The sequence below is a fragment of the Pogona vitticeps genome, chromosome 3, assembly GCF_051106095.1.
Source record: "Pogona vitticeps strain Pit_001003342236 chromosome 3, PviZW2.1, whole genome shotgun sequence".
NCBI classification, from domain to species: Eukaryota; Metazoa; Chordata; class Lepidosauria; order Squamata; family Agamidae; genus Pogona; species Pogona vitticeps.
In genome coordinates, this window is record NC_135785.1 from 120,372,422 (window position 1) to 120,400,270 (window position 27,849).

General features: G+C 41.9%; 2 protein-coding genes across 4 annotated transcripts in view; one reads left to right on the forward strand and one right to left on the reverse strand.

Annotated features, from left to right (window-relative positions):
- The window catches only part of TACC3 (transforming acidic coiled-coil containing protein 3), a 36,401-nt gene extending 18,658 nt beyond the window's left edge, over positions 1 to 17,743 (reverse strand). For all 3 annotated transcript variants that reach the window (XM_078390662.1, XM_078390661.1, XM_078390660.1), the window contains exons 1-5: positions 17,626 to 17,743; positions 8,336 to 8,498; positions 7,564 to 7,688; positions 4,793 to 5,575; positions 1,957 to 2,050 (exon numbers count right to left, since the gene is read on the reverse strand). In XM_078390662.1, the coding sequence (XP_078246788.1) occupies positions 1,957 to 2,050; positions 4,793 to 5,575; positions 7,564 to 7,688; positions 8,336 to 8,497 (1,164 nt within the window). In that variant the 5' untranslated portion in view covers position 8,498; positions 17,626 to 17,743. The remainder of the gene's footprint in view (positions 1 to 1,956; positions 2,051 to 4,792; positions 5,576 to 7,563; positions 7,689 to 8,335; positions 8,499 to 17,625) is intronic.
- Positions 17,744 to 17,915: 172 nt separating this feature from the next.
- Positions 17,916 to 27,709, forward strand: TMEM129 (transmembrane protein 129, E3 ubiquitin ligase). Its single transcript, XM_020805897.3, has 4 exons — positions 17,916 to 18,752; positions 19,746 to 20,220; positions 20,990 to 21,149; positions 26,665 to 27,709. Exons 1-4 carry the CDS (start codon positions 18,548 to 18,550, stop codon positions 26,911 to 26,913), a joined length of 1,089 nt encoding a protein of 362 aa, XP_020661556.3. The 5' UTR covers positions 17,916 to 18,547; the 3' UTR covers positions 26,914 to 27,709.
- The last annotated feature ends 140 nt before the right edge of the window (positions 27,710 to 27,849 follow it).

The window sequence follows — 27,849 nt, forward strand, 5'->3', positions numbered from 1 at the left end:
GTCCTACCTGAGTAGGAAACTTCAAAAAGGTGAGAGACATTTGGCAACCGTGGAGAAGGAGTGTTTGGCCATAGTCTACGCGATCCAGAAGGCCAAGCCTTACATCTGGGGAAGACATTTTGTTCTGTGCACTGACCATTCACCACTGCAATGGTTAAAGACAATGAAAACCCACAATAGCAAACTTATGAGGTGGGCTTTAAACTTGCAGGACTATGACTTTGAAGTGAAGGTGGTCAGAGGGTCAGTGAACTGTGTTGCTGACGCCTTGTCAAGAAGACCTGAAGAATGAAGACGGCGAAAGAAACATGGACTATGTATATATATTGATGACAAAAGGTTAAATGTACCTGGTTTTTTTGAATTTGGTTTGTATGAATAAAGGTAAATTGATGTAATGTATATGGTAAATGTTTAAATGCCTAATTGATATGGTTAACTTAGAATGTAAGTATAAGTAAGTATGATATTGTATGTATAAATGTTTTGTATGTTTTGGATTCAGGTTGTTTTTTGGGAAAAAGCACCTTAGCTTTCCCCCTACAAAACAACTTATAAAGAGGGGAGGTGTTACATACAGCACTGATGTTACCTGTCTGTCATGGGTTTGGAGGGAAAGTTCCATCCTATGGGGAGTGGAAGGCGGGACATCAGGAGGAGGGGCTGTACTGTATATATATGTGAAGCGTGTGTGGAGAAGTGGAGACGCTGGGATGTGAAGAAGCAGCAGCTGGGAAGAAGAAGCTGGTGTGGGAGTCTGTGTGTCAGACAGGGTACTACTGTGTGTCAGAGTACCAACCTGATAGGTTCAGGTGTCTGTTGGTTAGCCAGAACTGATAGGTTCAGGGTCTGTGCTTCAAGTTAAGGGTTCTGTGTGAACCAAACTGTGTGTATGTATGAGTGAAACTAAGCCACGTTACTATATCTTATTCACCTGATCATTTTATTTTCCCTGTGTGTTGTTTTAAATAAACCTTATTCTTTTATTGGTTAAAAATCCATCCCTGGTCTGTGTGACTTCTTACAGGGAATGGTTGGTGGCAGCTTAGTTAATGTGTGGCATATCCCAGTAGGTCTGGGTTTGTCACACTTCTGGGGAAAAAGGGGGAAGGGAAAAAAGGGGGACAAGGAAGGTGGGAACATGTAGAACAAACTAAGCTTTGCTGTAGAACCATCCCTAGAAGCTAACATGGAGGCGGCTAAAAGGAACTGAGAGGGCTGGGCTCCTTCACGTCAATACATGTGCACTGGGAAGGGGAGGCAACTAAAATTTTCTGTTTCTAAGCTTTAGAATGTTCCAAGGCTTTGTGCATGCACACCAACTAACCCAAGTTTGTGATTCACAGAGATCATGAAGACCCGATATTTTCTGGTGGTCGCCAGATAAAGTACTAATCAAATTTGCTCTTCCAACCACATAAGATTGACATGTTCAGGATGGCATTGTAGCAGAACAGCATTTCTAGTACTTACACAGAATAAACACTGTTTCTAAAGATTTTCCTAAGATTATCCATTTTACACTTACACCAGGATTGTTTTGACATCTAGTGGCACTTCACACACAGAGAGAGAAAATAAAAACATAAAGAAAGGAAGAAGAAAAAGCTTTTGGTATCTGAATAACGGAAATGGACAGTCTATTGGAAAAACTGATGCTCTGGTAAGACTAGAGTGTTTATTTCTGAAGCAAAGACTGTGATATTCTGCACAGGATAGAACTTGTTTTTCCATTAAGGTAAAAAACAAGTTCCAGAGTTTAATAAAGCATTGTCTCAAAAACGTCTGAAAAATGACATCTATGCCTGGATAGGATGGGGCCTTCCTGCCTGTGCAGAAGCTTGATCTATGTATAAAGCATGTAGATTATAAAACTCTTGGCACAGTAAATATATGTTTTGCTAGTATACGTTTTGGCAGAGAATGCTTGACAATATAGGGGACTATATACAATACCATGAATTCCTGTGAAGATTCTGCATGAGTTTCTGCTTGAGCCACAGTTTGCTCTTCTTGACCTTCAGTTACATTCTGCTTCTCAATTTCTTTCCTGTGGGAACCAAAATGCTGATGTAGAAAGCAAATGACACTTGAATTAAAGCACTTTATAATGTATTTTTGTACTTTCCAGTTTCCCTTCATCCTCCACATGCAAGTTTTTTAGAGAGTATTTGTTTAAAAAAGGAACGACTTTTTAAACCAATATATTTTAACTACTGTTATAAATCACTGCAGACCTTTATGAAACTTTCTTCTTTAAAGGACTGGGTGAAATCCATGTATTAAGTAGTAGAAATGGGGGTATTTGTATACGAATTTCCTCCAGAGGTGCAGATAATGAGGGTCCAGCCCCCCTGGGGCCAAACTGACCACTCATGATTCTCCCACTGGCTCCATGGAGCCTTCCTATCGCTCCGTTGCTCGTGATAGATTAGTCACTCCTGGCAGAAGGCGGGATGACAAGCCTCTCTGTCAGGTCACAGAGTGGCTAATACATTGCGAGCAAGGGAGAGATAAGAAGGCTCCATGGAGCCAATAGCAGTGGCGGAATCATGAGTGGACCGTCCGGCCCCATGGGGCCGGACCCTCGTTATGTTATTTTTATTTATTTATTTATTTGATTTATATCCCACTCATCTGGTAAATCTATACCACTGGGGGGGGGGGATATTTGTATTCATATATGAATACCTCCATCTCTATTAAGCAGTCAATAGCCACTCAGTATTTCATGCAACTTGAAAGGACTAATTTATTAGGACAAAGAATTCTAGTATTTTCCCCTACCCAGTTTTCCATTATCCATTCTACAACTTTAGATTAAGTCAAGGTTTCTAAAAGGATATTTAAAATATTTTTCATGAACATGCATTATTATATGTCTGAATCTCAAATCTCTACATTCAGTTATAGTAACTACAGCAAAATCTTCCAGCATCTTAAACAAGCAACAGTCCCTCTAATTTCTGTGCACACATGCGTGTTCCAGCCAAAACCAGAACGAAATGGGCACTAACTCCAGCTGCTGGTGCACAGCCTTGATGGAACTCTGCGTGCATGCATACACACACAGCTTAGAAGGAACGTTGATAACAAGTTTTATTTGGTATAAGTGTTCACTTCTTCAGATGCGTGCAATAATAGTATCAGGAGACATAGATATATACAGACATGGGGAGAAGTGAAATGCAAAAAGCCCACCATGGTGATGTTCTCACGGTCACTAAGGGGACTGCTGAAAATGTTTGAAAGGCCATTGGTGGGTGACAAGTACAACCATGCAGTCATAAAATATTAATACCTATCTAAGGTAAGCAGAGAAAAAAGTAAAGAAAGTTGATACAGGAAATTGGAGGAGCTTGTGGGAAAAGGACTGCAGGGATTTCAGAAAGAAATACAGTGGTGCCTCGCTTAGCGAGGTTAATCCGTTCTGGATTAACCCTCGCTCAGCGAATCCATCGTTAAGTGAAACAAAAAAGCCCATAGGAACGTATTAAAACTGATTTAATACGTTCCTATGGACTTAAAACTCACCGTTCTGCGAGTTTTCTCCATTGCGGCGGCCATTTTGGATGCCTCGTTAGCGAGGCAAAACAGCGGTCGCCATTTTGTTTTAGCGGCAGCCATTTTGGAACCGCTGATCAGCTGTTCGCTATGCTTTGATCGCGTCCGCATAGCAAAAAAAGCCCATAGGGGCCATCGCTGAGCGAACGCTCCAGCGATGGCCCGGGACCCATCGTTGTGCGGTTTCATCGCATAGCGAAGCGTTCGCTATGCGAGGCACCACTGTATATTTAAACAGTGATCAAAAATATGTAATAGTAATGGCAATAAAGACAAATCTGAACAGATGGACTGATTAACATTATGTAGTGAGATGTTTACCTTCTCCCTATCAAGCCATTTTGACGGCATTTTATGCAAGAGAAATATGCAGTCCCTATGTTTAAAAAAAAGGGACGTGGTGGTGCTGCGGGTTAAACCACAGAAGCCTCTGTGCTGCAAGGTCAGAAGACCTGCAGTTGTAAGATCGAATCCACGCGACCAAGTTAGCTCCTGTCGCTTGTCCCAGCTCCCGCCAACCTAGTGGTTCGAAAGCATGCAAAATGCAAGTAGATAAATAGGTACCACCACGGTGGGAAGGTAACGGTGTTCCATGTCTAGGCAAGCTGGCCACATGGCCACATAAGATTGTTTTCGAACAAACGCTAGCTCTATGGGTTGGAAACGGAGATGAGCACCGTGCCCTAGAGTTGAGCATGACTGGACAAATTGTCAAGGGGGACCTTGACCTTTATGTAAAGGCAGAAATCTGACATTCAAAACTATAATGCTCAGAAACCAATGGGACAACATCCTCCAAAACACTGCCTCTAAGCTCCATGTGGCCATTTCTGGACTTCACAGAAAAATTCAAAAGGGAACACAGCTGAACAAGACATCAACAAGGGATTTAACTTTGTTTCCCTTGTCCTGAATAGAAAGGGCTTTTAATTTCTATAATCAATCTACCCATGCAGGTTTGTCTGTAGTGCCAAACACTGTTTTATGAAAACCGTTTGAGTATTCTTATTTATTTGTAAGTTTTACATTCCTGTTTTCCCAACTACTCTCATTTGCCCGTGCTAACATGACAAATCTTTTCTTTTACTTGGAAAAAAAATATCTTCCCCACTATTAGAGTGCTGATCTGGTTATCAGCGTTACAGTGTACTTGTCACTTCCAAACAACCTCCCAGCGTAATTTTTAAAGTGTATCTGTAAAACAGACTAGTAATTGGAGAATACTTACAGTATTTCAGTTGTTGTTTCTACAGCCTTCAATTCATCTAGTAGGATGCATTGCTGTATTTGGACAGAATCTGCTTTGGAGAAAGAAGTTTCCTCTTGGGTATTTGACTTCTCAATGCTGAGCCCATCATGTCTAGGATTCTGTATTTTGGAACCACCTTCAAATGGGTTGACGTTAGGATCAAACTTATCATAATCAAAGTTATAAGATGATTTGAGCACAGAATCTTCCTCTGTTCCTGTATTGTGCTTCTCATCATCCCTCACTTTTATTTCACCATAGCTGAGATTCTCAAAGTTATAAGATTCTAATACATGTGGCAAGGAAGGATTTTCTGTGTTTGACATAGACAAAGGTGCAGTTTTGCAAACTCTGTCAGAAGCCAGCTTTATAGCTTGATCAGAACTAACAATTTGCGTTGTGAAATAGACATCCTGCAGTGACTCTGAAGAGAAAGAGCACTCTGTTCTGAAGCCTGTTTCCTCAGATGGAATGTCTTCAATAGCTGTTTGAGACATGAGATCTGCATCAAGTGAAAGAGCATTAATACTAATATCTGCTCCAGTGAAAACTTTTGAAGGAGACATTTCTTGAGGTTTTGGATCATTTGGACGATCACTAGAGCTCTTGAATAAACCTGCATCATTTACAGTAGGCAAGTCAGGTATGTGTGCTCCTTTGCTTTTTTCTGGCCCATCATCTGGAGAATCAGAACTGATCTCTTGTTTTGTTTCTGTCTCCTCTTTTATTGCACCTGCTTCTGCTGTAATTTTTTGTTGCCTCCTGTTAAAAGACAGAGTAATCACTGGTTAGATAATCCAGTCGTTTGAAGCACAAGAAAAATAAAGAGCTTTATACCTGGGACTCAAACCAAATAATCTCAGAAAGGATCAAGGGCAAAAAGGTCAACAAGGTCCATGATTTATGAATCAGAACATCCACAACACACTATCAACATATTGTTGTCAAAGAGCATTAGACGGCCTTGAGATCCATGCAAGTTTCCTTTAATGGCATGGTTAAACTTTAGTTCTAGGTATAATTTCTGGAATCAAGCCAAATGGAACTTACTTTCCAGTAAGGACTGTTAATTGATTGATTGATTGATTGATTGATTAAGGTTCATCAAATCAATTTTGATTTAAGACAATACTTTTCTAGGTATAGAGTACTCAAAAGTGGTTTATCATTGCCTTCTTCTGTGGCTGCTCTAGGATTAGTGTAATGTGCCCAATGCTACACTTTTACTGTATTCCAGGAGGCACATTGTGGAATCAATCTCAACCTTTGGCTCCACCGCCAGGTACCCAACTCGTTGAGCTGTTTAGTCAGCACTAAGCAGTCTATATGTAACAGTGATTCTACACCTACTTATTATATATATTTATGCCTTTTACATGCTATGGTGTTAGCCACAGCTTATATTGTCTTGACAGTAGGAATAAAAAACCATAAACCAAACTCCCTCAAAATAAAGACAGAAAAAACCAACCATATTATCACCCCACTCCTACAAACAGTGCTCAAAGTATTGACCGAATAAAGTTGAAGCTACTGAAGGTCTTTAAATCATCTCTAAACACCTGGAAAAAGAATAGATGCTCATCTGGCACTGAAAACAAATCCCATATTGGCACTAGGTAAGCCTTTCTTGATGTCAGAGACCACCAATTGCATGATTATAGGCCTGAGAAAATCAGTGATTTCAGATGCCTCAAAATCAAAGTCAGGGAACCTCCAGGCCAGATATGATCTGTGGTCCCAGATGGCCATGACAAAAGCTTAAGAGTTTTAAGCTAAGATATACTAGTATTTTTGGTCCCACACTTTTGCCTTGCTGATGACTCAAATATGGGCTCCCAAGAACTTCTCTAAAACTAAATATGGTTCTCATGCTGAAAACCTCCCTACTCTACACAGGGTGGAAGTCAAATCACTTTATAACAATAAGTATCAATGGCATCTGAGAAAGGAATTTCAGCTACAACCAGGCTAAAAAGGGCAGTTTTTGCTTCTGCCAACAGAGAGAACCAACTGTAAGTATTAAAACAATACTGCCTGTTGGTGCCTAGGATGACAAAAAACAGTGTACAGTGGTGCCTCGTTTTACAATTGCCCCGCATTATGACAAAACTGCATTACGAGAATCTTTTTGCAATCGCAATTGTGATAGCAAAACGATGGTCTAAATGGGTTTTTTTCGCTTTGCAACAATCGGTTCCCTGCTTCGGGAACCGATTCTTCGCAAAACGACAGTTTCAAAACAGCTGATTGGCGGTTTCAAAATGGCCACCGGGTAAACAAAATGGCTCCCCGCTGTTTTCTGGGACGGACTCCTCGCAAGACAGGCAGCGAAAATGGCTGCCCTATGGAGGATCTTCGCTGGACAGTGAGTTTTGACCCCATTGGAATGCATTGAAGGGGTTTCAATGCGTTTTTTTCCGCTTTATGATGTTTTCACTTAAGGCCATTTTTCTGGAATGGATTATGCGAGGCACCACTGTAGTTGTCTAAAATGTTGTGGGCTAATACAACCATCCTTTACAGACCTTAGGTCAGAGAGAGGCTACAGTATCGTGGCACTCATTCTGAGGTGGAATGGTTACTGCTTGTAACTTTGGAGGGATAACCTGTCTAAATTCCAACTATAATCTTCCAAGAGAGCAAGCCATCTGTTCCTGAAAAGACAGCTGCAAGACAGCCTCAATGCTTTTTGGAAAATTAGTCACCATCTTACAGTCTCTTTAATCCTGTCAGACTATTTTACTCACACATCATGTGTGGGCAAGACAAGATCCTCTGAATTATCTCCACAGTTCTCTTCCATCCTCATTCTTATATCTGGACTCAGGATTTTACGAGTCTGGGGATCCCGCATAGGAGTTTGAAAAGTTACCTGGGGAGAGAAAGCTTGTTATAGACTCACTGAGCCAAAATAAATTCATTCATTCACACAGAGTATAATTTATGTCTTGAACCAATAAGTAAAATAAGAAATATTTTTACAACTCTAGATAAACTAAAAGGATACATGTTAAAACTATGACAGACAAATTAGCAAAGTGGGAATCAGTTAAATCTCTCAGGGCAGGGAATTACTTATTCTGGGTGCCATAAAAGATGCCTTATTTCATATCCTCAATACTGTAAAGGAACATTACTGCAAAGTGAGATGAACAGTGATAGAAGGGAAAAACCTATGGAGGGGAGGTGGATAATAAGTGGTATGTCACATGACAGGACAATATCCAGCTGTTTTCCATTAGCAGGGTGCTGCTAAGTATCCAAATGCTTCGGTTGTGTGCCCCTTTGACAGTTCTGTGATTTGTTCAATCCCATGCCTACAGTGTAACCACTGTAATACAGACAACACAGTTTTTCACTGTGAAGAATCTTTAATCTACTGCTCAGTGTCAGCATATCTCTTGAAACATTGTTACATATTTGCTGACACAAACATAACAGTGTATCTCTTGAAATGTACACACAATATACAGACCTATATGCACACACATATGTATACACACTCTATGATTGGCATACCTTCATAGGCTTTACTATTCCTTTTGGTGGCACATTTTCTTTCTGTGATGGGCGAAGAATGGAAGGCCTGCCCGTGGCCTCTGGAGATGTGAAGAGAATTGCACAGCTTTCAGAAGATATGTCATCTGTCATATTTTCTCTGTTCCAGGTCTGCAGATTCATTCTAGAAATGAAAGCCAGTACGTAAAGAGTCTACTTGGTAGGCAGTATGTCTTTACAGCAGATGTTGTTTGATCCTATTGACCCAAGCTGTAATTTAACACTGAAATGTAGCAGATTCTATACTCTTGCTTTATGGCAGGGGTCTCAAACATGTGGCCCGGGGGCCATTTGAGGCATGCCAGACAATAGTTTGTGGCCCCCCCGCCTTGCCTGCCCGCCAAAGCACCCATGTGTCCTCTGCTGTCAAGAGTAAAAAAAAGCCTCGTCTCTTTCACCGGCTCTCTCCCAAGACAGTGCCTCTTGCACCCTCCATCCGGAACTGCAGCCTGCCAGCCAGCCCACCTGTCTGCCGGCTGGCAGGCTGCAGTTCCGGATGGAGGGTGCAAGAGGTGCTATCTTGGGGGAGAGCCGGTAAGCAAGGCGTGCTGCTGGCCTTTCCCCCGAGTGATGCCTGAAAGCAGAGCTCACTCCCGGCCCTTCCTCGAAGAGTGCCTCTAACAGCAGCTGCCACCACCGCCTCTAGCTCTCCTAGACTGCATTAATTTTGGATATGTTTATGGTAGAGGAAGGGGGAGGAATGTTTTATCTGCACTGAAAAAGAACAATGATATTCTTAAAACTGCAGAGCTGGAAGGTGTGACAAACCCAGACCTACTGGGATCTGCCACACGTTAACTAAGCTGCCACCAACCATTCCCTATAATAAGTCACACAGACCAGGGATGGATTTTCAACAAATAAAAGAACAAGGTTTATTTAAAACAACACACAGGGAAAATAAAATGCTCAGGTGAATAATATATAGTAACGTGGCTTAATCTCATTCATACATGCATACAGTTTGGTTCACACAGAACACTTAACTTGAAGCACAGACCCTGAACCTATCAGTTCTGGCTAACCAACAGACACCTGAACCTATCAGGTTGGTACTGACACACAGTAGTACCCTGTCTGACACACAGACTCCCACACCAGCTTCTTCTTCCCAGCTGCTGCTTTGTCTCCTTCCTAGCATCTCCTTCACCACACAGGCTTCACATTTATATACAGTACAGCCCCTCCTCCTGATGTCCCGCCTTCCACTCCCCATAGGATGGAACTTTCCCTCCAAACCCATGACAGATAGGTAACATCAGTGCTGTATGTAACACCTCCCCTCTTTATAAGTTGTTTTGTAGGGGGAAAGCTAAGGTGCTTTTTCCCAAAAAACAACCTGGATAAAACACACAACAACAGTTATACATACCATATCATACTTACTTATACTTACATTCTAAGTTAACCATAGTAATTAGGCATTTAAACATTTACCATATACATTACATCAATTTACCTTTATTCATACAAACCAAGTTCAAAAAACAGGTACATTTAACTTTTTGTCATCAATATATATACATAGTCCATGTTTCTTTCGCCGTCTTCATTCTTCAGGTCTTCTTGACAAGGCGTCAGCAACACAGTTCACTGACCCTCTGACCACCTTCACTTCAAAGTCATAGTCCTGTAGGTTTAAAGCCCACCTCATAAGTTTACTATTGTGGGTTTTCATTGTCTTTAACCATTGCAGTGGTGAATGGTCAGTGCATAGAACAAAATGTCTTCCCCAGATGTAAGGCTTGGCCTTCTGGATCGCGTAGACTATGGCCAAACACTCCTTCTCCACGGTTGCCAAATGTCTCTCACCTTTTTGAAGTTTCCTACTCAGGTAGGACACTGGATGCTGGTCACCATTCTCATCCTCCTGGCACAGAACTGCTCCTACCCCGCTGTTAGACGCATCGGTGTAGATGATGAACTCCCGGTCGAAGTCTGGAGCCCGCAGCACTGGATAGTTGATGAGCGCCTGCTTCAACCTCTGGAACGCCTCCTCACAGTCGCTGGTCCACGGGATGCGGTCATCAGCCTTCTTCCTCGTCAGATCGGTCAGCGGAGCCGCAATCTCGCTAAACCTCGGGATGAACTTTCTGTAGTAGCCCACCAACCCAAGAAATGATTTGACTTTTTTCTTGGTGTTGGGTCTGGGCCAATCACGAACAGCTTCTATTTTGGCCTCCAGGGGTTTTATCACTCCTCCCCCTACCATGTGACCCAAGTATTTTATTTCTGGGCTACCCAGCTGACACTTGCTGGCCTTTACTGTTAGCCCTGCTGCACTTAACCTCTGCAGCACTAACTCCAGGTGTATCAGGTGATCTTCCCAGGTATTACTGAAGATCCCTATGTCGTCAATGTAGGCCACTGTAAAGTCACTGAGCCCTGCCAAGGTCTGGTCCATCAGCCTTTGGAATGTGGCTGGTGCATTTCTGAGACCAAAGCTCAGGACTCGAAACTCATAGAGACCAAAAGGGCTGCAAAAGGCAGTCTTTTCTTGATCCCTGGGATCAATTCTTAATTGCCAATATCCCTTTACCAGGTCCAATGATGAGATGAACCGACAACCCCCTATGGTTTCAATCAGGTTGTCTAGCCTGGGCATTGGGTAGGCATCAGGAGTGGTTACACGGTTTAATTTCCTGTAATCGACACAAAACCTAATGCTCCCATCAGGCTTGTCCACAAGGACTATCGGAGAGGACCAAGGACTAGAAGAGGGGACGATTATGTTCTCCCTAAGCATCTCGTCCAGCTCCTTCCGCACCTTGTCCCTATAGGGTCCCGTTACTCGGTATGGGGATACTGCTTGCGGGGGTGCATCCCCTGTGTGGATCCGATGCATCACTCCCTTCACTATCCCCGGCTTGTTGGAAAACACCTGTTGATATTTACTAAGCAGCATTTTTAGTTCTTGCTGCTGGTCTTGGGTGAGTGCAGGACTGATCTTTACCTCCTCTGGGTTGTATTTTACTTCCCCTCTACCCTCCCAGAAGGGTAATTCAGCTTCCTCACTCTCAGCTGCTTCTATAGCGAATAAAACCCTCTGTTCCCCTCTGTAGTAGGGTTTTAGGGCATTCACATGAACCACCCTCCTTGCTTGGTTCTCCTCCTGCTCTATTAGGTAGTTCAGGTCTGACATCTTGGAAATGACCCTATATGGTCCTGCCCATTTGAGCTGCAGTTTGTTCTCTCTGCAGGGCCTAAGCCAAAGCACTTCCTCCCCTGGGTCAAAGTGCCTCTCTCTAGCTTTGTGGTCATACCATGTTTTCTGTCTGACCTTCTGAGCTTGCAGGTTTTCTGCTGCCAGCTCTAGATTTCTCTTTAGGTCATTCATCAAGGTGTCTATGTATGTCACAACGTCTTGTGGGTCATCCTGGGTGATCTGCTCCCAATTTTGTTTGATCAAATCAAGGGGCCCTTTCACCCTTCTCCCAAATAAAAGTTCAAATGGACTGAACCCGGTACTGGCTTGTGGCACTGATCGATAAGCAAACAAAAGGGATTGCAGCTTCTGGTCCCAATTGTTTGGATTCTCTGCCAAGTAAGCCCTAATCATGCGCATTAGAGTCCCATTGAACTTCTCAGTTAACCCATTACTTTCAGGGTGATAGGCAGTAGTTTCCTTGTGCTTAATTCCACAGATTTGCCATAAGCGTTTCATGAGCTTTGATGTGAACGATGCGCCCAAATCTGTGATTATTTCTGAGGCAAATCCCATCCTGGACATATACCCCACCAAGGCATCTGCCACTGTGTTAGTTTCAATGTTAGTCAAGGGTATGGCTTCAGGGTACCTTGTGGCATGGTCCACAATGGTGAGAATGAACCTGTTCCCCCTCTTTGTGGCCTTGGGCAAAGGTCCCACAATATCCACCCCTATGCATTTGAATGGAGTGTCAATCACAGGCAAAGGGCACAACTTTGCTTTGGTCCTGTCGCGGCTATTCCCCTGCCTTTGACACACATCACATTGTTTACAGAACTCCCTGATCTGCTTCCCTATGTCAGGCCAGTAGAAATTCTGTGTGATTCTCTGCTGTGTTTTGTTCACCCCTAAGTGTGCAGCAAACATGTCAGAGTGCCCCCTTTGTAAGATCATGGGGCGATACTTTTCAGGTACCACCAGCTGACTTCTGATCCCATCTCCCCCTTTTGAGATATTCCTCAGGGTCTCTCTATACAAAATCCCCTTTTTCTCTAGAAATCTCACTGGGGTTTCAGGTGTTAGCTGGGCGTCAGTCACCTGTTCAAAACACTTTTGGAGAGTGGCGTCTGCCTTTTGCTCTTGTCCAAATCTGCTGTCTGTGGTTAAGGTTTCCACCACAGCTTCTGAACTCCCCTCTGCTTCCGTCTCTGGCTCATCATTACCCCCCTGAACTGTCCCCGTGGTGGCTTGTGAACGTGTAATCACTAGCACCCGTTTCACATGTTCAGCCAGGTCATTTCCCACGAGCACGGCTGCTGGCAGAGTCGATGAAATCGCTAGCCGCCAAACTCCCCTCCAGCCTTGAAAGTTGACAGGTACCTCCGCGACTGGCAGTGAGATTATCTGCCCTCCAATCCCTGCCACCTTCATGCTCTCATTTGGGATTACATACTCCCTAGGAATAATATCTGGATGGCACAGGGTCACCTGGGAACAAGTGTCCCGCAGCCCCCTATACTGACGGCCAAGTATTCCTACGTCCACCCCTGCTGTCTCAAACAATTGAGAATCTGTTCTCACGAGCAAGCATCGCTTGACCTCCACAAGAGGACCATTTTCCTTAGCCTGATCAGCAGATGTAGCTGTTCCAGATTGAGTCGCCATGGCAACAGGCTCCCTAAGTGACAATGAGCCTTGCTCTTTCTGGACACAGAACACAGCTTTTGGCTTGGTTCCACTCGACTCCTGAGGCACAATTCCTTTTAGCTGCTTTAATTTCTCACACTCTGAGATTAGATGGCCCTTTCCCTGACAGAAATAACATTTTCTGGTGTATTTTGAGTCTCTCTCATCTTGTTTTGGTTTTCCCTCCAAAATCTGAGGTCTTGGTTTCATGTCTGAGGGCTTCCCTTCACCATGGGCCCCTCCCCCTTGCTGGCTTTTCCCTGGTCCCTGAGAGTACTTGCTGTAGGTTTCTTTGGGTTTACCTACAGATTTCCCCTCACCCAAGGGCTTTCTTATTTGCGAAATAAAATCTGCGATCTCGGCTGCTTCTACCACAGATTTTGGTTTCCTTTCCCTCACCTGGAATTTCAATTCCCCATGCAGGACTGAATAGAACTGTTCCAGCGCTATCAAATCTTTAAGCTGTTGAAAGGTCTCTGTCCCCTCCTGAGATAGCCATTTCTCAAGCAGCCTCACCAATTGAGCCCCCACTTGGGTAAAAGTCTGCTCTGGCTTCTTGGTGATTGACCTAAATCTTTGTCTCAGCTGTTCCGCATTTATCCCATGTCTTGCAAACACCAGTTTTTTAAACTCTGCAAAATCTTTCATCAGTTCCTCAGGCATCTCGGCATAGACCTCAGCCAGGCTACCACTGATTAAAGATCGCATGATGGTCATCTTCTCAGTTTCCCTCACTGAGAAGTCCACAAACGCTCTTTCCACTAAGGAAAAGAACACCTCAGGACAATCTCCCTTGTGGTACACAGGGAATTTCTTCAGGTCAGCTTTAGACAATTGGCCTCCCTCAGAATCCCTATTGTTATTATTGTTCTGGTTCATCATTTCCAATTTTCTTAATTCAAACGCCATCCTTTCTTTTTCCAGAGCAATTTTCTCTCTCTCTAACCTTTCCTCCTTTTCCATTCTCTCTCTCTCTAATTCAAATTGCCTTTGTTTCTCTCTTTCCCTCTCCTCCACTTCAAATTGCCTCATCCTCAGTTCATGCTGTTGGGCTAGGAGTATTTTCCTGAGTTCTGGGTTTTGTTCTCCTGTGCTGTCACCTTGCACTGAGCCAAATTCATCCTCAGAACCTTGGTCAACCTGGGGGTCTTTCACTTCACCCATTTCTGCCATCTGGCTTCGAGTCAAGGGCATAATCCCCCCTCAGAACAGGCTGCTTTAAAAAGTCAAGCCTCAAAATAAAACGACCACTTTTTTTTTCTTTTGCCTCAGACCCAGCTTTCCCTATAGATTGCTGCTGTCCTTCAGCACTACTTGCAACAGTTGCGAGCTAGAGTCTACCCCCCTCTGCTGGGCCTCTCAGCAGACAAGCTAGCTCACTGCTATTTCACAGTTTTGCCTCAGCTTTTTTTTCCCGCCAAAACAGGCTGCCTCAGAGCTCCCTAATCTAGTCCCCAATCTGAGGTTACACGTTCTTCTACTAGTGCACCCCCCCGTGAGGTACACCTAGAAGATTACCTACGTGCTCTCAGATTGTCCCTGACTAGACCCCCCTTGCTCTGGGCACACTTGCCAAGGCTTTGCTGGACCACTGGACAACTGGACCAGTCGTATCCCACACGCTGGACACCAATCAATGTGACAAACCCAGACCTACTGGGATCTGCCACACGTTAACTAAGCTGCCACCAACCATTCCCTATAATAAGTCACACAGACCAGGGATGGATTTTCAACAAATAAAAGAACAAGGTTTATTTAAAACAACACACAGGGAAAATAAAATGCTCAGGTGAATAATATATAGTAACGTGGCTTAATCTCATTCATACATGCATACAGTTTGGTTCACACAGAACACTTAACTTGAAGCACAGACCCTGAACCTATCAGTTCTGGCTAACCAACAGACACCTGAACCTATCAGGTTGGTACTGACACACAGTAGTACCCTGTCTGACACACAGACTCCCACACCAGCTTCTTCTTCCCAGCTGCTGCTTTGTCTCCTTCCTAGCATCTCCTTCACCACACAGGCTTCACATTTATATACAGTACAGCCCCTCCTCCTGATGTCCCGCCTTCCACTCCCCATAGGATGGAACTTTCCCTCCAAACCCATGACAGATAGGTAACATCAGTGCTGTATGTAACAGAAGGGACTTTATCAAGCCCAACCCCTGTCAAAGAGGCACAGAAGGGAATTGAACTCCCAACCTCTTTCTCTCTCAGCACCCCCAGCACCAGCCCGGCCAGTGGCCACCTCAGCCAGCAATCTAAACCACTGAGCTAGAAAAGTTAGGGTTTTTCATATCAAAGAAATACGTGATTAAAGTAAGTAAGCCAAATAAAATGCTACCATTTTTTTCCTCTCTCGTATTTCTGTTTCCTCCCATGGAAGGCAGAGAAGACAACAAGCTCTATGTAATTTTATTCAAAGACAAGCTCACTAAAATAATGGCTAAAATCTTGTGGCTTAGTATAGTAAGCCGCAAATAGAGCAGGTCCACTGAAATAAATGAAGTTACACACAAGTTGACTCACCAAATTCCCACTGATTCAATGGGTCTATTCTAATTGCGATACACTATACAGTACTAAGCAACAGAATTTCAGTCAATGGTTTAAAAACTGAAGTGTAAGCCTGGAAGTTTCCAAACCAATCTCATCACAGCAAATTTTCGTTAGTTGCCCTGATCAAACAGCATCTCAGTCACTTCCTCTTCTGCAACATAGAGAAAATACTGGCTTGTCCCATGTAGTAAGGATTGTCTATCCACGTACCTAAGGTTTAAAAAGGTAACCAACATTTGTAAGTGGCAACATTTGAGGAAGCTTTATTTCCTCCAAAGAGCTGTGCTTATGCTGAATAAAAGTAGTCAAGGAGCAATTAAATTTGTCACCTCTCAGACCCTCTGTAGCACATGGGAGGCAACAAGACCTAAGGAGCAGATATGTGATATTTCATGAAAGCTTGGTCCACAGGTGCTGCAAGATGATTAGACTCTTGATGAGATGTACAGTTTAATACTCTCAAATATATTCAAGAAAAGCATCTACAGATAAAATGTTTTTGCTGGTAAGGAACTACACATACTCTAAGGCCAGGATCTGGAATAACCTCTGGAAAAATAATTTTCAGGGGTTTATAAATAGCAACAGAGGAAATATGTAGCTCGTTTATTCAGAATACTGCAAAGGGCACATTGGCTGCTTTTATTTATTTATTTTATTTATATCCTGCCTATCTGGTCAAGCGAGGACCACTCTAGGCGGCTAACAATCTTAAAATAATACAGTAAAAATGTAAATAAACAGTTCTAAATCACAACAACACTGAATTACGATGCACAAACACAAAACATAGAACAGTAAGGGGGAAAGAAAGAGGTCATGAGTTATGTGATGGGAAGGCCTGCTGAAATATCCAAGTTTTTAATTGCTTTCCCCTTCTGCCTTCACTCCCCGGATTATACTACACTAACTGAAAAAGTAGAAATGGTGTGGCTAACAAGCACTTAGCACAAATTTTCACCTATTTGTATCACCTTTCTGCCTCAGAATTCAAAAACCTGCAGTTTTGCCCCGTTTTAGCTGATTCTACTAAAAATACTGCTCTTTTTTCAGTACAAGGAAACAGGCAATAGCCAAAAACGGCCTCTCCCATCCAAACGGGCAAGGAAAGGTCCTTATGATGTGTGCCTGGAATTGGTTTCCCTCATATTCTCTTGACTGAAGGAGCAACACACTGAAATGTGCGAATCTCCACCTACAGCGCCATACACTGGGGTAGCCTTTTTCAGCTTCCTTCCTTAGTGGAGATAAGAGTTGTTCTAATTCAACTCCTTATTATACATTATTTTTGTTATATTCACACCTTTCTTAAGGTCAGGGTGATGTGTACATAACATTTCCTTCCACCTCCTCCTCAGAATACCCCTGTGAAGTAGATCAGACTGAGAAAGTCAGTGGCTCAATTTCACCCGGGGGAGTTCCTTGGTCATGGTAAGATCTGAAAGATTTTTCCAAACGTGTACAATGCCGGCCATTTGCATTTTTCCTCACTTCACTATTCGCACAACGCCGTCGACACCGGGCGTTCCGTTTCTCGTTACCCCACCTACCCACCCCTTTGCAACCAAGGAGAGAGCAATACATTCTATTTCCCCCCCCCCGCCACAGTTTGTGACCCAAAGTCCACTTCGGGGAGCACAGGGTGAAGGAACAGCATCCCACTGCTATCGCTGGACGCCTGGATGAAGCGGAATGGCTTCTTCACACGACAGAGGAAAACGGCCAGGTAACCCACCGCGACTCTCGGCGCCGTGGGTGAGACGGCAAAGGCCTCGGCCCTCCCTAGGCCGACTATGGGCCAGCTCCTCCTCTCCTCTTATCCCGCCTGTCGACCTCCCCTTACCTGCTTCACCGCCAAGGAAGCGCCAGGCGCCTTTCTGTTAGTACAGCAAACCTCCCGAGTTCTACCTTTTTCAAATTTCAACGTTAACTCGCTTCCACCAATAGAGACAGAGCGGTCAATGACATCAGAGATCACATGGTTCTAAAGCGACAAGGGGCAGCCCACGCGGTGGATCACGCATGCGCGTGCCAGCTGTACCTTGGGAGTTGTAGTTCATTTCCCCACACCCTCGTTTTAAGTAGGGTACAAGGAAATGTAAACTACTGCTGAGCGGATATACCTGCAGCGGGGGGTTGGCTTTTTTTTTAGTCGAGTTCTAAACTTGTTTACGGAGGAGTAAGTCTCAGGTTGAGCTCCGTGGAGCCCAGCCCTGCAATGGGTCGGCTTGAATCTCTTCCCGCTTCCTTTGAACTGGAGTAAGTGAGCGAATGGACAAAGTTGGCTTTCTGAGAGAAGAACTTTATAGCTCCTGACTTTTCGCCCGTCAAATCTCCCGTCAAAGGCAGGGGGCCATTCTCGTCTACCTGTCCTCCCAGGGCAGAGAGAAACAGCAACCTTGGCGCAGAGGAGTCGGTCCCTGTACTACGTCCGTTCTGGGGGGGGGGGGTCCACTTTCGCCTATTGGAGCAAAGCCAACCGTCTTCGGGCTTCGCTTTCTGCCGGAAGACCACCGCGCCGAGGCGGTTGGCCGGCGCCCCACCCCTGGTCCTCGAGCCCATGTGGGGGCTGAGAACCCGAGCGGGCGGGCGGGTCGCGAAGATTCCCCCCCCAGGGGCTTTGGACTACAATTCCCAAGATGCAGCGCGGGACATCCCGGCCGGGTCAGAGCCTCCGAGGCTTGGCCAAAAAATAAGCCAAGCGCCTGCCCGAGTGAAGCGCCTGGTCCGGTCGGCGGAGCCCGTCGTCCCCCGGGGGCCGACCCATGGACAGCCCCGCCGCCACCTTCACGCTGGCCTACGTGGTGCTGGCCGTGTGCTTCGTCTTTCCCCCCAATGAGTTCCATTCGGCCGGGCTGACGGTGCAGAACCTGCTGAGCGGCTGGCTGGGCAGCGAGGACGCGGCCTTCGTCCAGTACCATCTGCGGCGGGGCACCAGCACCCTCCTGGCCCACTCCCTCCTCCCGCTGGGTGGGTGAACCCGGACAGAGGGAGCCCGGAGGGAGGGAAGGGGGGAGGTGGGGGCAAGTCTGGGAGGGAAAGGGGCTGCTCTGGGATATTTGGCCCGGGGGGGGGGGGACAAAGACCGGACAGGCGGAAGAAGGGTTGCGTGAGGGGGGGGAGGGGGGAAAGTTTCTATATTGTTGCCAGAGTTGCCGTTTTTAACGAAGAGGAATTCTGCAAGTCATATTCCCTACCCCTTCCTCCGCCACCATCACCGCATCTCTCTTGGTGTAGAACATGGAAGTCTCGGTCAGGGAAAGAAAGTGATGACTTTATGTTCATGCAGGGAAGTCGGCTGTGTAGTCCCACCCCGACTGGGCTTGCGAAGTAGAGAAGCCACAGTAATGACAGTCGTGCAAAAGAACAAAGGTGCATGGTTGCACATAAGCAAAGGATGTCTGCTACCATTTTGGTGACATGTACGGTGGTGCCTCGCTAGACGATGATAATCCATTCCACTGAAATCACTGTTTAGCGAAATCATCATCTAGCGAAAAGAATTTCCCCATTGGAATGCATTGAAACCTGTTTAATGCGTTCCGATGGGGAAGAATTGTTGTTGTCTAGCGAAGATCAACCATAGGAAAGCTGCTTTGCGAACCGCCGATCAGCTGTTTAAATAGCTCTCTTGCGAAGCTTAGGTCCCGAAAACACCCGTTTTGCAAGTGTGGAGGGAGCTGTCAAAATTGTTGTCTAGCGAAAATTGGTTTGCGAAGCAGGGACCAAACATTGTCCAGCGAAATTCCCCCATAGGAATCACTGCTTTGCGAATCACTATAGCGATCGCAAACAGTCAATGTCTAGCGAAAAAACTGTCATGCAGGGTAACTGTCTAGCGAGGCACCACTATAATCTGTCTATACCTTTAAGTTCGAGTCACCAGCTGGATAAAAGTCTAAGCGATGTATTTACGCATCATGTTTGTTTTGTCTTCTGAAATAATTTTCCTATCTCTTGCAGGCTATTATGTTGGCATGTGCTTTGCAGCACCCGAGAAACAACTTTGCAGTGTTTACCGGGCTCCGGATGGTTGGAAAGGCTTCTTCTTGTTGGCTGTTCTTGTTCCAACAATTGTTGGTATCCTAACATATTACTGGTCATTAAATGGTTGGAGTAACCATCCCCTTGTCAAGACGATTTCTCAGTATGCTCTCCCACAGTCAGGCTGGAGGGCAGTGGCTTCTTCTATCAACACAGAATTCAGAAGAATTGACAAGTTTGCTACTGGGGCCCCAGGAGCACGTGTTATTGTTACAGACACTTGGGTTATGAAAGTGACTACATACAGTTTACATATTGCCCAACAGCAGGACATCTATCTAACAGTGGTAGACTCCAGACAACATGAACTCTTGCCGGATTCAAATGTGCCTGCACAGTTCCTCACAATCCACGTTGCCAGTGTTAATCCTAATGTGAAATCTTTTGATATACGGTAAAACAAGATAATTTTCAGTTTATTGAATGTTAACGCTTAATACCAAGGAGAATGGGATTTTGTTACTGTAGTATAGAGCTGTAAGAGCTATATTTTATAGCAAACTAGCTTAAATATTCTATGGGTAGAACAAACATTCTAGAGGTGGAACCTTAGTAATACAATTTGTTCTAGCTAAATAAGATCTACATTTGGGAATCATTGTCAATAGCAAGAAAAAGAAAGAATTGCATTCAAGTGGTGTCAGTTCACCACTAGACTGGATGTACAGTAATAGACAAATAAAATAATTATTAGGATTCTGCTAATGATTTATGTGTGTATAAGTTATATAATGTAATTTATTGTCTCAAATTGCTGCTAACAAATGAGCCTCTCAGCTGTGTTATAAGGCAGAACAGGCTAGTGCCTCATTAGTTGGTAACAATTCATCACAATGAGTTAGATAGATGATTTAGTGTATATATGTGTACATCACTAGCATAATTTTGGATATTAGAAACAAAACTGAGAAAAAATAAGTTAATGATTAGAACAACAGCAACTAAAACCTGAAGCAAAATAAAGCAGCGAATAAAAACAATGAATTTTTTTTAAAAATCTGAAATTCCAAATATATAGGTCCAGGAACTGTCCTTTGTACCTGTTAAGGTACCAGCCAGGGGCTGTCCAAGTTCATATAGGTTCAGGTTTTGGGATCAAGTAAGTTGATCCCAAAACCACCAATTTTTACAAATAGCTGATACGGGATTCTGTCTTTTTGTAGGTTGAATTCATCAGAATATGGAGAGCTGCGTGAGAAGCTCCATGCTCCTATTCGCAATGTTGCTAATGTGGTAATTCATCAGACTCTCAGTGACTTGTTCCTGGAAACCTTTACCTCCCTAGTAGAAATGAATGAGACATATTCAGTTCCAAGCAATCAGGTATGACTTTTTAAAGACAAGGCATTATTAAGTAATATTTTCATGTTACTGTAGCAAAAGATACTAGTTGCTTTTGAAAAATAAATGTTGACAGATGACTTGGTCAGTATCAGCATGGGGAACAAAGTCACTGTATTTATTACTTAGCCTACAGTTTTTTATGTACAGTACTATTAAGTTGGAACTGACTTATAGCGACCCCAGTAGAGTTTTCAAGGTAAGTGAGATATTTAAGGAGTAATTTAAGTAAGTGAGATATTTTACCAGTTCTACACCCCCAGTGAGTTTCTGTGTCTCAGTGAAGATTTGAGTCCTGAGTCATAGTCTGATTCTGTTTCCTATACCATATTGGTTTGCAAATATCCAGGCTTCATTAAATATAAACTATCACAAGTCGCAAAGTCTAATTCAAATCTTCTCTTGTTCCCAGCATTCAGCCTTTTAAAAAGTAAATCCTTTGTCTCTTGATCTGCTTTGGCTCTTTCTTCTTACACTTTTATCAGAAGTTGTTTCATGTCATTGCTACATTCAGCTAATACTATGACATCGTCTCCATATCTTAGATATTGGTATTTCTTCCACCAGTTTTAACTCCTGCTTCTTCAGAATCTAATCTATTTTTCTGTATCATATAGGTTGTATACAGATTGATCAGTTGGGACATAAAATATACCTTTATATTTTATATCTTCTATTCTGTTTCTCCCTGTTCAACAGGAATTTCTTGTCCAGAGTACAAATATATGTTATATGTGAGGACAATCAAGTATGGAGGCACACTCATTTCTTTTAGGATAATCCACAGCTTCTCAAGGCCTGTACAGTCAAAGACTGCTGTGATGTATAAAGCAGAGATGATTTTCTTCCCAAAATCTCTGGCGTAATCCAGAGATTTTGGGAAGAAAAGCATATATTTACAATCCAAGTGGATTTGATTTAAATCAAATTGATTTAAATTTTAAAAATTGGAGTTTTTGTTTATTTAAACTAAAAAAAAATCAAATTTTAAACCTAATGTAGGTTTAAATTTCTCTTGTATGTCTTGCATTTTATCAAAGATACATCTTGTTTTTTCCTCTTTGTTGTTCTCTTCTGTTTCTTTGCCCTGATTATTATAATTGTTCTCTTTGTCTTCATGTGACATTTACTAAAAGTTCCATATAGAATTCTGACTCCCTTTCTGTCTCTTCTTTTTTACTACTCACCTGTCCATAACCCTTTTATGAGTTTAATCAGTCATCCATCTAAACTTTTCTTTTCTTTTGACTACAGGAATAGCCTTTTGCATTTTTCTCTGGTTTCATTCTTCAGTTCTTCTGGTTCATGATCAGTTGAGTTCAGCAATACAAATTTCTTTATACAGACTTTTAATTCATCAGAAATGTTATTTAAACTATGTTTTGATAGTGTGGTTCTTTTTATGTCCTTCTTTACTCAGTTTTTTGGTATTATCATATCATGGTTAGTGCCATAATCTGCTCCTGGTCTTATTTGGTGAAGAGAATACAGCTTCTTTATCTACTGCTTCCAATTATATAGCCTATTTGATTCTATATTAGCTGTCTGGTGATGTCCATGTATAGAGTTATTTCACCCACCATTTTGTTCGTTTAAAAATATGATTGAATACTTTTATTTTAATTGTTAAAGAAACCTTTAAAAGTATAGACAGATTTTCCATTTTCTCCTCTTTCTCTATCTCTCTCACACAACATGTTTGCTCAAAACTTACATAGGTTATATTTCTTGAAATAACACTGATAGAAGTCTGTTATTTTCAGTGACTCTCAGAGTAGCTAGAGCCCTGTTGAATACCACAGCCATCTAAGGTACATCAGAAATAGTGACTGGAGAGCCTTGTGGAAATATGTGTGTTTCTTCCTGGTTAAACTATTGTAATGCAATTCATGTAGGGCTGCCCTTGAAGACAACACCAATGCTGGAGTTAGTGTAATATGCAGCAGCTAGACTGCTAGCAGGAACACATTTCAGAACCTACCTAACTCCAGTCCTGGAATAATTGCACTGGCTGCTAATATGCTTCCACTCTGAATTCAAGATATTGAAGATCTGTCTATTGTATATTCATACTATAACAATTTAGTTTAATCACTTTGTTTCTAATAAATGTTTCTGCTTGATTTGATTTAGCACCAACTTATTGTGTTTTTGGTGATCCATGCTATCTAAAATTTTCCCCCAACATCACATTTCAGTTGAATTTTTTTTCTATCAACTTTATTTATTGTCCATTTTTCACATCTGAGCATAAGAGTACAACAGTATATATCATAGGTTCTTATCTTGTGGTCCGTGGTCCCCCATGGGGCCGCAATGCCCTCATAGGGGGTCCACAAAGGCTTGAAAAAATGTTACAATCTTTTGCCGTTAAAATAGAAAGAAAGAAAGAAAGAAAGAAAGAAAGAAAGAAAGAAAGAAAGAAAGAAAGAAAGAAAGAAAGAAAGAAAGAAAGAAAGAAAGAAAGAAAAAGAAAAGGAAATGTAAAACAAAATCGTAATGTCCCTTGCTTTTTTGCGTAAAACTTGGCTTTTCTGAACTACCACTTCCATTAAAAACAAAAGTAAAAATTGGTTATGAAAATAATTATTTGATAGCAAATAACTTTTTCTGCACATGATGAGAACATCCAAGTGAATAACACTTGAGTAGCTGAGAAATACCACATGGCATATCTTGCTACTGTGCAGACAGTCAGAAACTGCGGGAAGAAAGAGTTGGAGTGAGTGTTTGGTTGGATTTCGTGATTGTGTTTCTTCTTCAATTTCTGCTAATAAAACTGTTTGGTGATTGGTAAAGTGACTTTTTGATATTATCACAGTGAATTTTGTAACAATACATTTTGGTTGAGCCTCAGAATGGATTGCTAGCTGAATTTGAAATGTAAAAGAACTGATGCTGTTGATGATGGTGCATCCTGTTCTCTTCAAAGTAAAATGAAGCTTCTTCCGGTCATCTTAAAAATGTTGCTGTTATAGCAAGGAATATTTGTCGATGAGGCCCTTCATGAGAAACTTTAAGTAAATATTCAGGGTTTTAAATTTTGAGTTAAGCCTTGGTGGTCCACGGCAACAAAATTTATTTAAAGGGGGTTCATGGTAAAGAAAAGGTTAAGAACCGCTGGTATAAATGATCTTAGTCTTAGTCTCCAATGACACAGCCCTAGACTTCTTATTTTTTAAAAATGTACTTAATATGTAAATGAACAAGATAAAATTAAAGCATACAAGTCAACAAAAACTCATTCTGGAATAAAGAGCTGGAAAGATATTAAAAGGGAGGGGGTGCGAACAGAATAATAGTGATAAATGTTTCATTAAAAAGGGAATGGAGAATATACCGATACTGTATCTCAAAAAGAATCTGATATAAATTACAATTAAAGATGACAAATATCTGGGTAGGTCTCTATATGAAGGTGCCATCTGTATGTCATATGTTGAACTCTTGAAAGAGTTATAAAGTCCTTTGATTAATAGAAGTTGGCCACCTTTGCCATTTAGGATCTTTTCTAGTTCATTCACAACCATTCTTGCAAGTGTCAATCTCCGTCTGATTTCTAAGTTTTGTTCTCCTTTTGAATTGATAACTTTTGAGTATAGAAGTTTTAAAATAATCTCTATTTCTGCATTGTTATGTTAGACATTATTTTTTCCTTAATGTTCAGCTGTAACCCTCATGTATACTTTCTTCTTTGACCTTCATCAGTAGTTGTTTTAAATCATTGCTATTTCCTGCCAGTAATAAGGTATCATCTACATCTCTTAAATTACAGTACTAACATTTCTTCTATTAATTTTCATTCCTTCATCTGAATTTAATTTAGCTTTTTGCATAATATGTTCTGTATATAGGGAGGTAAAATGCACATTTGTCTGACGTCCTTGCATATTTGAAATGATTCCGTCCATATTGGGAGTCTTACTGTATATTAGTTCTACTGATTATTAGGCAAAATACAAAGAAACAAAACAAAAACAGGTGGCACCTTAGAGACTAAGACAGAAAACAGATACTGTACCAGGCATGTCTCCTGTAGGAATGTGTACAATGGAACCCAATACCAAACATAGGCCATAACATACTGCATGTGATATGTATTACACACCCAAGACTCCTACAGCTAATGAATATTTAGAATGTTCTACTTGTGGAACTGACATTTCATCCATTATTTCATTTTGTTTCCATATGTCTGACTAAGTGGACTTACTTGTCCATGAAAGCTCCCATTAAAATATCACCTTAAACATCTTTATGGTGCCACATATTTTTGTCTTGTCTTGTTTTGTTTCTTTGGATTTTGCCTGATACACTTGCACAGACTAACACAGCTAGCTACCTCTTTTAAAACTACTGTATATTAATAGAAGAGTGAAATGCTATGTAGTTTTCTGGAAATGACACAGTCAATAACACAATATGTCTTGCAACTCTGATGCCAGATTGCTACTTATTCATTATTTTGCCTCAAATAAAAAATAATATATATTGTATATAATTCACATTAAAATCAGTAAGACAGTTGAGTTATAACTTATAACTAACTGAAGTTCCATTGATTTCAAGATAATTTCTGTGATTGACTTGGGCCTTTTTCTCAACAGTTATATAATGCGGTCTGATTTCCACAAGGAATGATAATATATGTGTGTGTGTTGAGGGCTGATGTTGTGTGGCATCAGGTTGCTTCTGTCTATAATAGAGGTTTTGTGGTATGTGAGATGCTCAAGAAGTGGTTTACCTTTGCTACCTCTTAGTGAATTTCTGTGGCTGAACAGGAATTTGGATCCAGGTCTCCTGGATCCTAGTCTAATTACTCTGTCCATTTACTTTGTCCATTACAGTACATTGCAAAAATATGGTATCTTGTCTTATTCGTGTTGTAGTGGCAGTTGTGGGTACAAGAATTTATTTATATCTGTGACAGTCATTTGAGAAAAGTAATAGTTGACTATTTTATATTCTTAAGTCTGCTTTTTGGAAAGTGGCCTACAGTGGTGCCTTGCTTGACAAGGATAATCCATTCCAGCGAAATCGCTGTAGAGTGAAATCCTCATCAAGCGAAATAAAAAAGCCCATTGAAATGCATTGAAAACTGGTTCAGTGCGTTCCAATGGGCGAAATACCTCAGCATCCAATGAAGATCATAGGGTGGCCATTTTCCGATGCCTGTGCAGCAAAAAATCTGTCCTGAACACAGCGGGGAGCCATTTTGAACAGCCGGCGGCCATTTTGAAAACCTGACGATCAGCTGTTTTGAAGCAGGGAACCGATCATCGTAATGCGATTTTCCCCCATAGGAACATCGTTTTGTGATCGCAATAGCGATCGCAAAAAACCCATAGTAAAGCGGATTTGTCGTTTAACAAGGTAATCGTTAAGCAAGGCACCACTGTATGTGTTTTGCTCCTGCTGTCCTATAAGGTACCACTTCATTTATGGCTTTCTACAAATAAAACTGATGAGCCATATATTTCTTCTTGTCTGCCTACAGGAACTGGAGCTGTGCATTGGGTGTATGCAGACTATCTCAAATATCAAGCTTTTGAAAAACTGTCAAGAACCAAATGAAGGAGAATGCCAACAATGCTACTGTCGTCCTATGTGGTGTCTTACTTGTATGGGCAAATGGTTTGCCAGTCAACAGGACCCGCAGCATCCGGAGACCTGGCTTGCAAGCCGTGTGCCTTGTCCAACCTGCAGAGCCAAATTCTGCATTTTAGATGTCTGTGTTACACGATGAACAAATCCTAGGACACTCTTGCCTTCTAAATCTGAATGCACTTCAAAGGTGGAAGTGTGCATCCACCTATATATTACCTTTCATTCTTCTGTTCATTGGGTTTCTCTGGTTTTCCATGTCTGTTATCTTTTTTTCCTGTTTATTTTTCTTACCTTTAACCTCCTGTTTCTGATACTAAAACAACTAAGAGTTGTTTCCAGCAGCCATTCAACATTTGCTTAAATTCCGATAACACTGTTCAATTTTGGGAAATATGTTATATTAGAGTTCTGAAGCACTGTATCAGTCAAACCATAAATAGGCATTCTTTAAAAATGAGAATATTTGACTTCTTTTTATAAGATTATGCTTTTATAAACATTAGTGTCCTAAAATACAATTCTCTTATTTTGACAATCGTTTTTTATGGGTTTGTGATATTCAGGTTTGTTATATAGACAAAACCTGGCAAACCATTAGGATTCCACCCAAAATCTACAGGACATACATGCACAACATACTCTACTAGAGTGAGTGAAATTTCTGCTGTTATCAGTTCAACAGCAGCATCTGTTCTCTTATTACATAATCAAATAATATTCAAATATTTAATAATACAACTAGTCTTAAAACTATGCTTGTTATTACTGATTCCTAACAATATACAAAACGGTATTGATTCTTTTACAATTTGACTCCTAAGTAATTCATTTCTTATTAAATGATAGAAAGTTGAGTGATGTGAAAAATAGTTGGTATTTTATAGTGAACATTAAGATACTGGTTTGCCAAGAAATAAACTTTTTTTTAAAGCATAGGTAAGTACTGAGGCTTTGCGTCATAACTTCTTCCCTTGCAGATTAATGATGTTTTCTGTCTGAGTAGACTAGTAAGAAACTACTAATTTTATACTTTACAGAAAAGTCTGGATTCTATAAATCATTGGCCGGAATCTGT

What these genes read in the sequence shown, in the direction of transcription:
- TMEM129 (XM_020805897.3), top strand. Translation starts at nt 18,548, where the DNA reads ATGGACAGCCCCGCCGCCACCTTCACGCTGGCCTACGTGGTGCTGGCC. An exon ending in CCACTCCCTCCTCCCGCTGG is followed by an intron (nt 18,753 to 19,745) that starts GTGGGTGAACCC and finishes TATCTCTTGCAG; the next exon opens with GCTATTATGTTGGCATGTGC. An exon ending in GTGAAATCTTTTGATATACG is followed by an intron (nt 20,221 to 20,989) that starts GTAAAACAAGAT and finishes GTCTTTTTGTAG; the next exon opens with GTTGAATTCATCAGAATATG.